Source organism: Stegastes partitus, unplaced genomic scaffold, assembly GCF_000690725.1.
Source record: "Stegastes partitus isolate 25-593 unplaced genomic scaffold, Stegastes_partitus-1.0.2 Scaffold129, whole genome shotgun sequence".
In the NCBI taxonomy this organism is placed as follows: Eukaryota; Metazoa; Chordata; class Actinopteri; family Pomacentridae; genus Stegastes; species Stegastes partitus.
The window spans coordinates 1-11,579 of record NW_007577860.1 but is presented as its reverse complement, the minus strand read 5'-3'; the positions used below and the strand labels follow the sequence as shown (position 1 = coordinate 11,579).

General features: G+C 47.2%; 2 protein-coding genes across 3 annotated transcripts; one reads left to right on the top strand and one right to left on the bottom strand.

The window, feature by feature from the left end:
* The first annotated feature begins 597 nt into the window (after nt 1–597).
* Nucleotides 598–5,579, top strand: sesn1 (sestrin 1). Of its 2 annotated transcripts, XM_008278634.1 has the most exons (9): nt 598–870; nt 1,501–1,566; nt 1,648–1,848; nt 1,941–2,123; nt 2,425–2,661; nt 2,771–3,025; nt 3,109–3,299; nt 3,411–3,555; nt 3,668–5,579. In XM_008278634.1, exons 1-9 carry the CDS (start codon nt 769–771, stop codon nt 3,752–3,754), a joined length of 1,467 nt encoding a protein of 488 aa, XP_008276856.1. In that variant the 5' UTR covers nt 598–768; the 3' UTR covers nt 3,755–5,579. The 2 variants fall into 2 exon arrangements, with proteins under 2 accessions (XP_008276856.1, XP_008276855.1); XM_008278633.1 differs by having other exon boundaries at nt 1,501–1,848.
* Nucleotides 5,480–10,956, bottom strand: LOC103355000 (armadillo repeat-containing protein 2-like). Its single transcript, XM_008278635.1, has 5 exons — nt 10,816–10,956; nt 10,615–10,728; nt 9,968–10,100; nt 7,848–8,002; nt 5,480–7,596 (listed from the first exon to the last, which is right to left on the bottom strand). Exons 1-5 carry the CDS (start codon nt 10,904–10,906, stop codon nt 7,463–7,465), a joined length of 627 nt encoding a protein of 208 aa, XP_008276857.1. The 5' UTR covers nt 10,907–10,956; the 3' UTR covers nt 5,480–7,462.
* Between the last annotated feature and the right edge of the window lie 623 nt (nt 10,957–11,579).

The window sequence follows — 11,579 nt, the reverse complement described above, 5'->3', positions numbered from 1 at the left end:
CTGATGCTGATCTCTGCACGGTGGATCTCTACCTTGTTTTTTTCCTCCACCAAGGCGAGCTGGTGGGGGCTCAGTTTACACCCCCCACCTCCTCCTTCTCCTCCAATATAGCAAGAAGCCAACAGGGGGACTTGCAGCTGCCTGCTGGAGCTGGATCTGGATCTGGGGTTGTTGTTGTTTTCACTGAATGCATAGTGCACAGATAGCACCCCCCCACCCCTCCAGCTATTTCCAGTATTCCTGCAGTGTGCTTTCTCAGTGCCATGAAAGCAGATTAAATTATTGATTTAGGGGCAAAAAATTAAGCAGCAATCAGCTTGAAGTGATTGCTTTAGTTTGCACACAGAGCAGTGGATTGAATCCTGATCAGCGGCAGCAGCAGGAACAAAAGGAGAGAAGTGATGATGTTTTCTTAGAGGGGGAATTGTTCTCTCAGCTCACGTTTAGGACCCCCCTCTTTCTTCACTCCTGGCTCCGCCCCCCGCTCGCTCCTCCCGCCGCCATTGGCCGCCGGGAGGCTGTTTTCGGCACCTGATTGGCCGCCGAGCGCGTCAATCACACGAGCCTCGACTTATTTACCGAATGTATGAGCGAGAGAGGTCGGTATTCTGCTGCGGGGCTGCAACAGCTGACTACTGAGCACTCTGCCCAGTGCCTCCAGGAACAAAGAGAGGAGCAAACAGCCATCACTTTAGATTTTTTTAAATAAAAAAGCGACGTATTTTTTCTACACCCTCTAAAAGAAGCAGGGCGCCGCGAGGACACGACATGAGGCACGCCGTCGCACCTGCACAAACAGTGGAAAATACTTGTTTCGCAGTGACAGACCTGTTAAAGATATGCACCCATTGTGAACGGCTGAGCAAAAAGGTAAGAGACAGAAAAGACTTTCGCCTCCATCAGCTCCGTGTGTGAACGCTGCGGTGCTGTTTGGGTCCAGAAACCAGTCTGAATGTTTCTGAGCGACGTTGGGCTCCTGACAGACAGACAGCTGCGGTTCTGCCTTTGTCCGGACTTGTTTACGAGTCACAGAGTTTCTGATCATCGGGCAGAAAAACCCTTCGTGGTTCTGTCTAGATTCAGTTTTGACCCGATCCCCCTTCAGTGACACACACAGAGAGGGTTTTTAAAGCGGTGTCACTCCGGATTATTGCTCATTTCACCGTCATTCATTCATCCGCTTCATGCGCCTCATTGTCCGCTGCTGGACATGTCCCGACACGCAGCACAAGTTAGGCTGAGAGCAGAGCCCGTGTCCATCTGGGCTGTAGTGTGTGTGAGGACCAACTGTCACCACCTGTGTCATTAGTTATGAGTTTAATTAGAATTGTGTGTGTTTGACCAGACCTTCCTTCGAGCTGTTTTGTGATGTTCTGGTTCTGGTGTTGCAGTCAGATTCCTCTCACTGGTGGCAGAAAATAGAAATGAGAAGTCCTGATCTTCTGCTTTCATGCGGAGATTTAAACAGATTTTTTTTTTCTCCTTTTGTGTGTCTTGCAGGACTTGGGAGTGCGGATCCCAAGACCTCTAGGTAACGGACCAAGCAGATTTATCCCTGAAAAAGAGGTATGTGGTCTCACCAGACATGTTTCCTCTGCTGCAGACGTGAGTGGACAGAGTGTAATGATCTCCAATCTGTTCCATCAGATTCTTCAAGTCAGTAAAGTGGACGCCAGGACACAGTCGATATTTGAGGATGCGTTTGCAGCCCTCGGTCGTCTGGACAACATTTCCCTGGTGATGGGCTTCCACCCGCAGTACCTGGAGAGTTTTCTCCGGACGCAGCACTACCTGCTGCAGATGGACGGGCCCCTCTCTTTGCACTACCGACACTACATCGGCATCATGGTACGGCCGCATCCAGCCTCTGAATGCTCAGGTTTCATGTCACCTAGTTAAACATGTGGCGGTTAACGCTGTCTGTTCCCCCGACCCGGCAGGCGGCAGCTCGGCACCAGTGCTCCTACTTGGTCAACCTGCACGTGAACGACTTCCTCCAGGTCGGGGGCGATCCCAAGTGGCTCAACGGCCTGGACGAAGCCCCGCAGAAGCTGCAGCAGCTCGGAGAGCTCAACAAAATCCTGGCCCACCGACCATGGCTTCTCACCAAGGAACACATTGAGGTGAGAGGACGGGCACGGCGTGGAGGGTGGATGTGGGCGTGAGCGGCCTGATGTAAGGGGCTGAGATCATGGGTGGGGGCTGCAGTGTAGCTGCAGCTGTGTGACTTGGACACTCCCAGCGGTGGAGGTGTAGCGCCTGACAGTGATGGGGCTGAGGCTGGAAAACAAAAAGAGACTAATTTGAAGGATGAACACATAATTTCCCACTTCCTAAAAGGTCAGAGATACTGAAGTCATTATTTGGCTTTGAGTGAACGTCGCTCACAGTTTTTCCTTTGTGTGTTTTTTTTCCTTCTTGCAGCGCCTTCTGAAGGCCGAGGAGCACAGCTGGTCCCTGGCAGAGCTGATCCACGCCGTGGTCCTCCTCACACACTACCACTCCCTCGCCTCCTTCACCTTCGGCTGCGGCATCACGCCCGAGATCCACTGCGACGGCGGACACACGTTCAGACCCCCCTCCCTCAGCCAGTACTGCGTGTGTGACATTGCCAACGGCAACGGTCACGCTAATCACCATGACGACTTGCTGGGCAACCAGGTGAGTGGTGACGGAGAGACGGAGATGGAACTGAGAGCGTGTGAGCGTTTTCTTACTCGTGTGTGAAAGTGAAATCGGGGCAGCGGCTGATGTGCTGTTGCTTCTGCAGGACATGTGCGGCGAGGTGGAGGTGCTGATGGAGAGGATGAAGCAGCTGCAGGAGTGTCGCGATGACGAAGAGGCCAGCCAGGAGGAGATGGCGACTCGCTTCGAGAGGGAGAAGACCGAGAGCATGCTGGTGGTCACGGCAGAGGACGAGGAGTGTGTCCCCTCCAGAGACATCTCCCGCCACTTTGAGGACCCCAGCTACGGCTACAAGGACTTCTCCAGGAGGGGGGAGCACGTGCCCACGTTCAGAGTGCAGGTAGAGATCACACAGAGTCTGTCTGTCACACAGAGGGGCAGTTAGTCCACCTGAACGGTACTGACTCAGTGTTTGTGATGCAGGACTACAGCTGGGAGGACCACGGCTTCTCTCTGGTCAACCGGCTGTATCCCGATGTCGGTCAGATGCTGGACGAGAAGTTTCAGATGGCCTACAACCTGACCTACAACACCATGGCAACGCATAAGGACGTGGACACCAGCATGCTGCGCAGGGCCATCTGGAACTACATCCACTGCATGTTTGGCATCAGGTCAGTCACTGGACACTCAGAGCTCTGAACGTCCAGATGATGTAACCTCTCTCCTTCAGCTCTGTGTCGCTCTGTGTCCTCGTTGGTCACGCTGTTCCTCTGTGTCTTCAGGTATGACGACTACGATTACGGGGAGATAAACCAGCTGCTGGACCGTAGCTTTAAGATCTACATCAAGACCATGGTGTGTAGTCCTGAGAAGACCACCAAACGAATGTATGAGAGTTTCTGGAGGCAGTTTCAGCACTCCGAGAAGGTGAGATTCAAACCTGACTGTTCTGCTCTGATCTGGTTGCAGCTGTTTTCATGTGGTTACCGACGCTACAGTGTTTTAATATCGTCTCTGTTCTGTCTCTTGTCCTCTGCAGGTCCACGTTAATCTGCTTCTTATGGAAGCGCGAATGCAAGCAGAACTGTTATACGCTCTGAGAGCGATCACCCGCTACATGACATGAAGTGCTTTTGGCGTTTTTATCGTTGTCTTTTTACTGTCATTGTTGTTGCTCATTATGGGACACATAAAGAAAAAAATCAAAGGGGGGGATTTAACAAAACTGTGGAAGCGAGAGCCCTGGGTTGTGACGCTGGATGTTGAGAAGAGGATCAGAACAAATGGAAAGCAAGAAAAAGAAAAAAAAAAAGAGAGAACTGTTGGAGAAAAATCATCTCAGACTACAAGTGGATACGCAAACCCAGTGTGTGTTGCCTGCAGTGCCAAAACTGACCAAGAGAGGGCAGCCTGTAGCAAATTCCTGCTCTGCTGGGGAGTTTGTGCCAGAGCACTGACACTGGAGGCATCCAGGACAACATTTCAGTATTCCAGCTGGCAGCGCCACGGTTGCCGTTCTCACCCGTCTCCTGGTAGAGTCCAGACCCAGAGCAGATCCCAGAAAGCAAGCTGTGCAGCCACAGACGGTGTGCACTGTGATTCTGTTGTCACTGTTTTATCTGTTTAGTTTCTTCAATAACTTTTTATTTCATTTTGTATCAGAAAGTGGATGTTGTTGTCGATGTGGTTGCTGTTGGTGGTAACTGGAGATGGACGCATTACCTTTGGGCGGTGTTTTTTTTTTTTTTAACGTGTGCCTGAACTATCCAGCACAGTGTGCATACGTGCTGATGCTGCTGCTCCCATCTTATATTCAGTGGGGTCATATTGATCCCCAAATCACCCCTCACCCAGTTCCCCCACCACCCCATTACATAAGCCCCTGTCCATTAGAAATCCACTGCATTACCCCCCTCCCTCCTTCCTGTCCTCTACCCTGATCCCTAATCTCAAATGTCAATGTAAGCTAATCCAGGAGTGTGAAAACCAGAGGAGGAGAAAAAACTCAAAGAACACTGTCTGAGCCCGTTTTGAGTTTGACTGTAGATGTGTGGATGAGTTCTGTGTTGGTGATGACTGAGGCGTGGATGTTTGTGTGTTTCACAGAAAAAGTTTTTAAAAAAAAGTACGTCTTGGAATTTCATGTGTCAAAAAAAAAAAAAAAAAGAAAGCGAGGCACTTTGAAGGAAAGACTTCTTGCTTCTGCTGTAGCTGTTGTGAGATAACTGTTCATCTTTTTTTTTTGATGATGTCTTTATTTTTATGGTAACGGGGGGGGAAAGAAAAAAAAAAAGCTAATCAAAAAGAAAGTTAGAAACCAGGTTTTCCAGGAGGGATTTGCTTCCGGTTGCCCGAACCACACCCTGTCAGTCTTCCGCTCATCCCAGCCGCCTGGTCGTCCTGACGCTTTCAGAGCTTTGGATTGTGAATTTTACCAGTAAACAAATACCTCTTCTGTTTTTCTCTATAAAACATATAAGAAGTGCTCTTTGGTGAGCAGAGACTCTTTCTGGGCCGCCGGGTTCCGGTCGCCCGGCGACCCGGCGGGCCCACACGGGGCCGACTGCGGTCGATGGCTTTCGAACGCAAACGGTTGTAGCTGTGCTTATTTCCCTGCGGGGAAGTCTAACCAGTGCAAAAGCAGCTTTTATTTGAACAGAGGTGTGAAACCTCTGCTGTTTTTTTTTTTCTTTTTTCTTTTTGTTGTTGTTGTTGTTGTTGTTTACTAAAATCAGTAAAGTACTGCATTCTTCTGAGGCCGGACTGAGAGGATGAACAGATGAATGAGTGAATGAGGAGGAGGCGATAAAGGAATGGTACATTTGGAAGTGGTTTGAGAGGAAGTGGAGGGTTTTTTTTTTTCAAACTTCTGACTGATGTCAGTTACTGACACTTTTTTTATATGAAAATATATTTAAAAAAACAGAAAAAAAATAAACTATAATATTGAATTGTTTTGTATCATTTGTAGTTTCTCCTAAACAATTTAATTTCTTTGCTTCATCAAAGAGACGGTATCAGATGTGGAGAGACCAACACGACCACAGCACAATCACCATCAGCTCACTTCTACTGCTCAGCTGCACAAGAAACGTCTAAATGACCCGCGATCATTAGTAAGCATGCTGGAGTGCTGTTATGCAAAAGATGACTCATGAACAGACCTGGAGTTTTACTTCTGCTCCAAAGTACACTCAGCTCTTTGAGAATAAAGCTGACTTCATCAAGCTGAACTCAGGGGACCAGTTCAGTTTGTCATCGCTCAGTCCAGGGATTTCATGTGAATTTCATTCTACTGTATTTGTTCAGACCTGTGTGACTCACTGCGAGCCAGCCGATGGTCTTCCTCTGGTGCGCTCCAGGTCAGAGTTTCCGTTTGGTCCTGACTAACAATCGAGATAAAGGGGGAAGTTTCTGGTAGGACACCGTACTTCGCTTTCCTTTTATCCCCGCCCTCCCCATGTCACACCTGACCTGGAGAAAAGCAGCTTCGATTCCCAGGTGAAGCTGGTAGCCTGTCTGTAGTCAGGGTGTTTCCCACCGAGGCCTCAGAGGCCAGTCGGTCAGAACTGGTCAGTACTGGTCAGTACTGGTCAGTCACCAGCACCAACTCCTCGCTGACCAAACTCTCCTCACATTTCTGTGACTTTCAATTTCAGACAACTTATGGAACAGGAAAGTGTTTTTTAATATCCGCCAGCCACCTGTCCTTCATATCAACCTGAACAGTGTCTGAGGGTTCAGGGGTTCTGAAGCACCGGCCCGTCTTGTGGTTGTTTAAGGTCACTGCTGTGTGAGAACTGGGGACGCTGTGGGTTTTACATTAAGTGCCGTTTCTGATTTCTTTTGATGTAATAACGATGTGATTTTGAAATGCTGTACTCTGGCTACTTGGTGTTATAAGCACTGCCTGGCCCCATATCTGTGTCTAATAAAGGCTTTGAGAAGCAACAAACACTTCTTCCACTTTGCTGTGTTTTATTATGTACAAGTTCAAACTTCACACAATTCACAGACAATAAAAGGTTTAGTTACGAGGTAAAAATCCAGGTCAGTCATCTGATCCGGTTATAACAGAACCTACGTACAGAACAGCGCAAGTCAGTATAAATGTACAAAGGTTTGTGTTTTATATGTAAAGGTACCCAGAACTGAATGCTTCAGCAGGCTTTGTGGAAGTAAAGTTAAAGTGCACGTAAAGGCTCAAGATAATCTTCACAAAATAAAAAATAAAAAATATGGAGCTCAGAAAACAGATAAACACAAATTAAACATGGATGGAAATTCAAACGGGTCCCTGCGTATTACAGAGTACACAGATCTGGAAAAACAAATCTTTTCACCTATATATATATATATATATATATATACATATATATTTTACCTTCCAGTAATGTGCATAAGGACCATAACTAGAAGTGAAGCTGAGGCCGGGGCTCTTTTGTCCGTGCTGTGAGTGTTTCACGTCGACCATCTGCAGCCTTTAAAACTGGCTGTAAAACGTTTGTAACTTCATCCTCTGTGAAAAACAGCAGCTGCACTCAGCTTTATAGTAGTTAGTCATGAGGTGGCAAAATGTTGACTGATTGCAGCATACTGGGCATATTCAGAGGATTACAGTCGAGACGCTTCTCTGGGAATCTTGGTACTTTTTCTGACTTCACAGCTCATCGCTGAGGTCACTGATCTGAATTCAGACTCACTTGTTTCCTCCATAAAAACAAAACCTAACAAGCCTCTTCACAAAGCCACAGGAGGTGAGTGTTTGGAGATAAAATATAAATTCAGTGTCTTTATAAGGCAAACCGGTCTAAAGCTCTGAACTACGAGTGTTTCAGGCTGTCGGGTCCGGACGCTGCAGCGCCTTCATCAGCTTCTGAGCAACAGGTAGGAACTGCAACTCCCAGCATGCCCTGTGGAAGTCCCTCTCATCTTCATCTTCTATCCACTTCAGGGCCTCCTCTTCATCTGAGGAGTTAGTGAAAAAGAGTGGACAGAGAGAGAGCAGTGAGAGGCTTCAGGTTTATTTTCAGTACCTTCCAGAGACCCGTCCTGTGCCGGGGCAGCTTCCAGATGTGACCGTGGACGTATTGTGTTCATGACAGAGAGAAAGCCAGTGGACCCTCCCTTCCCCTCGAGGGCCTCTGTTGTGAACAAGAACATGTTCTTTCCAGCGTGTGTCCCTCCCTGGTGATGTAAGGATGAGCAGTCAGACCAACCTGAGTACGTGGTGAGGATCTCCAGCAGCCATTCGCTCTCCTGCGCCTCCAGCAGAGACTCTGAGCAGCCGCCGGTCAGGTTCCACATGGCCTGGCAGACGTGGCCCGCCAGCTGCCAGTCACCTGGACCCAGGTCTGTCAGACAGTCCAGCAGCCTGGTTACACACACACACACACACACACACACATCATATGACTGGAGGAGGGGGATCCACATGACCACCAGGTTTGTGAACATTAGCACCACTTCACTGGACCTTCATCTGAAAGCGGACTGTGTGTGTGTGTGTGGGTGTGTGTGTGTGTGTACTACATATTTAAACAATGCCGTCCTTTGAAAGCAGGACGACGACGCTACAGATAGAAGAGAATCAAACTTGTTCCGGTCCTCATGAAGTTCTCATAAGTCAGAATTTGAACATAAAAGTTTGATGATGAACAAACAACGTGTAGCTTTAGATAATTAGTCGCTGGTTTATTCTGTCTCAAATCAGAACATTTTCTAATCTCTGCTGGACCCATCTGCAGCTCTTACAGCATAAATAATGAACATTTATGAAGATATGAATGAAATCTGAGCCGGATGTATAAAAACTGACCACTTCATAGCAGATGTGATGTGAGTTCAGGTTTACTTTGTTAATCAGTTGTGAAAAGTCAACAAAAATAACTTCATTTTTGTGACTATTTCTTATTAAAAAGTATTCTGTGCATTTTGTTTTGTATTCCTGTGACGTGCAGCTTCATACGGTTCACAAAAGATCACCAGCCGACTGATGCCATGTTGATGTGACCTTTCATGACCACTTCCTTTCCTCTCTCTCCATGTTTCAGGTCATTCATAATTAAATTATATTTACCTGTCCAGTATTGTAGTTTCTAAACATGATGCTGTGATGAGAAATTACTGCAAACATTCAGACTTTTATCTTAAATAATTCTGGAGATACTTTCCTCCAAACATTGCTTCAAATTCAACGCTTGTGCAAAAAGCTGCTCCACAGACGACATAAAAAACCTTCTCTGAAGTACTTGATGCGTCTATAGAACGTTTCACAAACACTGTTTTACGTTTCCATAGATGATTAAAAAAGGCTTCCAGCGAACCAGAGCTGGTGGAGCTGGAGGCCCGTGATGGTCTGAGAGCGTCTTGTTTGTACCAGAGCAGCTGTTTGTCAGAGCAAAGACCAGACTTCTCTCCCAAAATAAACTTTATGCAATCGTAGCCAGAAATGTGTTTATTCATTTAGTTCTGGAGAGAGTTACATCCGTATATTGATTTCACTCTGGTGTTTGTTTGTTAAAGATGAAGCTGCAGCTGGTCAGATTAGCTTAGCATAAAGCCTGGAAGCAGCTCCTCTGCCTGAAGGTAACCATCTGTACATGAGCCCACGTCAGACCACATCCTCTAGGTTCTACGTTTTGGCTGTTCTGTGGAGGGAAGTTTTTCCTTCAGAGAGACCCAAGCATCTATCGTTGTTCTTCTGTTCCTCTCAGTCTGGTGGCTGCAGCCGTGTGGTTCCCACACAGACCTTCAGCTGGTCTCAGCATGAAGCCACATTTCCTCAGATGCCATCCTTCCTCCTTTCTGTTTGCCACAGAGCGACCTTTTAGTGATTCACCAGTAATCTCAACAACTGGCACAAAATGTAGATTAAAGCAACCACAATAACATAATAAAGATAATTCAGTCTTTTACTTTTAAATGTTAGTTTTTTTGCACATGGTAAATGTTTCCGTCACCTTTTCTTTAAGTCTCTGGATCGACTGTCCACTGATGCAACACCTGCTGTCTTGTCTTTCATCCTACTTTAATGCACCGAATCACTAAGTCACATTCCTGCGATGCAAAAACCTACTTGGTAATAAAACGGATTCTGATTTGAGTTTTGAGCACCAACATGTCAAACTGCTGTGTGTGTTTCAGGCTTCTTCATGTTGTGATCCTTATTTTGATGTAGACACAGTAGCTGCTGCTTTCTAGACTGATATTTAGTGGAAAGTCTGTAAACTGTCTTTCAAATGCAACATGAAGCTGCGCTGTACGGCCTGAACACAAACACACTGACACACACATTCACACACATGCACTCCTGTCGGCTAAGTGCATTCGTTCTTACTTTGCAGAAGCCCCCTCCAGTGAGAGACAGGCCCTGTTGGGAGGGTCCAGAGTCAGGTTGATGAGGACCCCGCAGGCTGAAAAACACATCTCAGCGCTCTTTGAGTCGAGCAGCGTCACCGTGAAGCGGTGCACTGAGGGGGAGAGCAGAGAGGGATGAGGAGGTGAGGGCGAGGACGAAGCAGGGCAAAGATAAGAGAGCTGCTATCAGCGCAGTCAGCAGCCATGTTTATCCTGACTGGAGCTGGCCTTGCACATTAGTCCAGCCTAAACATGACACAGAGGTGTGCTGTGGTGGCTGCTCAGGGCCAAGTAAGAACTGGGTTTTCTGTACAGCGATGTGCATGAATGATCTGATTAAAGCAGTATGTCTGTATGCTAACATGAGGTATGCTGGGAAGGCTTTTCCCACCTGGGGGCAACTGCAGCAGTGACTTCCTGGTTTGTTTCCCAGCTGGACAGGCCTTTAATTCATGTCATTCCTCTGCAGTCTAGCTCAACATTTCCTGTCTGTTTCTAGTCTGATTAGGCTTTAAATGGATGGAAACGTGATTCTAAAAGTGCTACTACAACAAAATGAAGTAAGCAGGGTTCAAAGATGAAGGTAGTTTAAAGAAAGCTGTTTCTGTGTCTGTGTTCAGTGTGTACCTTTGTGTTGGACGATGAATTCTCGCACCTCCTTGGACTGTGACAAGTTTCCGTAGACGCGGGTGGCCTCCAGCATGGCGTCCATACTGGAGCTGAACACCAGCTTCAGCATCACTGAAGTTCAGAGAAAAACTCATTGGAGGATAACACGGGACTTCTCAAGAATTAGTTTCCATTTCTCTCTGGCTTTAATGATCTTACGCTTTGCGATGGCGAGCTGATGGCGTCTGATGGGAGAGCCGTCCTCCTGGTAGAAGGACAGGTTGTTGATGGCGGCGGCCACGTTCACCATCAGCTCCTCGCTTTCCTGCACAGACCTCAGCTCTGCAACACACACACACACACACACACACACACACACACACACAAACCACAAAAACGAGAAGTAATGAGTTTAAGATGGAATTCACGGTTTTACAAAGAGCATGTTTTATTTGGACCCTGCAGAGGATGAAGCTGTGTAGATAAAGGACGGATGGATGCTTTATTTGGCCTTTTCCCACAAAATAAATCCTCCTGAGCAAACATGCAGCCAACAGAGGGAGCATGAGCGCTGCATGTTTAACAGGAAAACACACCGTAATGGTCCTGAAATGCTCCGGTCACCGTTGGTTTGTGTGCAGTGACCCTTACTGTGGAGAATGCGATGTCAGAACTGTTGGTACAGCTTTTCATCGCCTTGTATTCACAGAGAGCTCCACATAGACGGCTCTCTCCCAGATAATGAGCAACCAGGTGAAAGCATTGCTTCCTTTTGTGCCGATCAAAAGAAGAAGTTAAAGTAAAAAGTAAATAATGAATCCTTTCAACAGCCGCATCATGGATCATGTAAAGCAGGTTGGACTCAGTGTTGTTCTGATGTTACTGGAAAATGCACAAAGGCAGAGAACAACAAACTGTTTATATGATAAATACATGCAGAAATTAAAGTCGCAAGCGGCGATGGACGGGTCCTCGCCCTACGC